The sequence below is a fragment of the Austrofundulus limnaeus genome, unplaced genomic scaffold, assembly GCF_001266775.1.
Source record: "Austrofundulus limnaeus strain Quisiro unplaced genomic scaffold, Austrofundulus_limnaeus-1.0 Scaffold486, whole genome shotgun sequence".
NCBI lineage: Eukaryota > Metazoa > Chordata > Actinopteri > Cyprinodontiformes > Rivulidae > Austrofundulus > Austrofundulus limnaeus.
Genome location: NW_013952888.1, coordinates 38749 through 40865, shown reverse-complemented (window position 1 = coordinate 40865; position 2117 = coordinate 38749). Strand labels below are relative to the sequence as shown.

The following is a 2117-nucleotide window of genomic DNA, read 5'->3' as shown; positions in this document are numbered from 1 at the left end:
GGACCAGGGAGGATGATTCAACCACTCAACCTCTAGATGTCGCTGAAAACAACAAATCCTACACACTGTGCCTTTAAATATTTAACAAGTTCAAAACATTTGTGACATATTTTCTCTCGAAAACATGTACTGCAGCTCTCCTCTGACATAAAGCATGTTCAGGTCTAAATACCACACTAATGATAAATAAACACCAACGTAATTTAATAATAATTTAAGCTTAAAAAATCCCTCATGTTTTATATTTGTAACTTATAAGTGTAATCAGAGCCAAGATTAAAAGAAATAGTAAAATTGCAGACAATGACTCTTTATGGTCATCATGGTAACCACCTGTGTCTCACTCCCTGACCACAAAGTTAATAATGTGCACAGTTTTGCAAACTGGGCAGTGGGAAGAAAAAACAAAATGCAATAAAACAATAAYAATAATAACAGGCCGCTCAAAAGATGGCCTCACAGCTGGTTCAAACTCAGTGAGGCTACAACAAAAAAAAAAAGAACATATTTACTTGTAATTTTGAATCTTCAACAGTGGCAGCCTGGTGAGACACCTGTAAACAWCCTTAAAGCAGACTGATCTCCCAYAGTTAMGCTCCTCACAGACGTAAAGGCTGGTGTAGAGCGACAACCTGTTTCCCACAGTGATAAATGTGTTTATTTATCACTGAGTGTCAAACTGAGGGAAAAATGTGCTTTCCGATTGTCTCAATGTCTCACCACTGACCGAGTGTTTGAAAGTGTTTGTTGATCCAACAGGCCTCTTTCTGATGTCAAAGTACAGCAGATTAAGTAACCAAAGAATAAAAACATCAGAATCCAGACCTGCAGTTCACATGAAGCGTTTGACTCCAACATGTAAAGCTGTTAGAACATTAAATATGTTTGTGTGGTAATGCAAGAGAGGAGCTCAGTTTGACAATGCTGTGAGGRAAGTCAGTCGTTTTGAACAGAAACCCTCTAGTGATTTAGTACTGCTTCGTTCTTCCACCCTGAGTGTAAAACAAAACAAAAAAAATAGTGTTCCACATGATGAATGATACGTTCAAACATGATAAATACTAAAACACCGTAATGCTTTAACGTAAAAAAATAAATCACATTCATTTACCAAGAAGTTCAAGTCAGCACTGTGAGATGTAAGCGACATGTCAGTCAGCTGGCCTAACAATAAGAACTGGCAAATACAAAGCTCTACTGGGGTCTGACTGGCTCCTCTATAATCGTGCAACACTTCAGGCAGATTAACTGCATCACAAACATTCAAAAACAAAAMCTTTCCAGGGAATCCCTTACACTTCAGTGGTTAGTTCTGTTTGGACCCATCTGAGGATAGACTGGAYGAGGATTAGAAAGGCCTATAGTTCCAGAAGCTGGAGAAGACCGATATCTGCAGGGGAAGGAGGAAAGAAGTTAATTTATAAACACTTGAATACCACAAATGGTCCTGATCCAGGCGTAAATGAGGGAGGGGGTGGCGGTACTTCTTTCAAGACTGTTCAAGTGAACCTACTTTCAAAATGGATTTTATGATCGTAAATTTACTCTGGATGTCAAAATGTCAGTGATATGTGCTGTTTAAAACGTTTACACTAAAACAGGAAAACTCCCACCTTGTCCTTGAGTTGCTGACAGAGCTGCAGGGAGATGGTGAAGAAGACCAGCGTGTCGTTGAGCCACGGCACAACGCACTCCACTTTGTGAACGTGACTCACCTCAAAGCGGTTGGTGTTCAGCTCACTGTGGGCAAAAACAAAGCGTAGTTAGGCATAATGAGGACATACAGATTGCAATGGAGGTTTAAAAGTCAATTATTTGATGGATTATTTGTAAATGTTTCCTATTGGTGTATTTCTACAGTAGATGCAGAGGGCTGATTTAATAAACTTGTTTTTGAGTTGAAAATGGAAAAAAAATGAAAGACTTTGTATTCCTTGAAGAAAAGCATAATGGTGCGTTCACACCAAACGTGATTTCAGCATCAGGAGCATCAGGTTTACATGCAAAGTCTATGGTGGACGTGCTTCAATCAGCGTCGAGAAGTGCTGCGGCACCTCAAGCGCGATTAGAGCAGCGCGATTTGAACGATTTGAACGATCTGAGCGTTCGACGCGCTG

At 39.9% G+C, this 2117-nt stretch overlaps 1 protein-coding gene across 1 annotated transcript in view; it reads right to left on the bottom strand.

Moving 5' to 3' along the window:
* Positions 1–429: 429 nt before the first annotated feature.
* Positions 430–2117, bottom strand: part of rogdi (rogdi atypical leucine zipper) — a gene marked incomplete at its 5' end in the record, with an annotated part of 19697 nt that continues 18009 nt past the window's right edge. The window contains 2 exon segments of the mRNA XM_014025581.1: positions 430–1390; positions 1614–1740. Of these exon segments, the coding sequence (XP_013881035.1) occupies positions 1349–1390; positions 1614–1740 (169 nt within the window).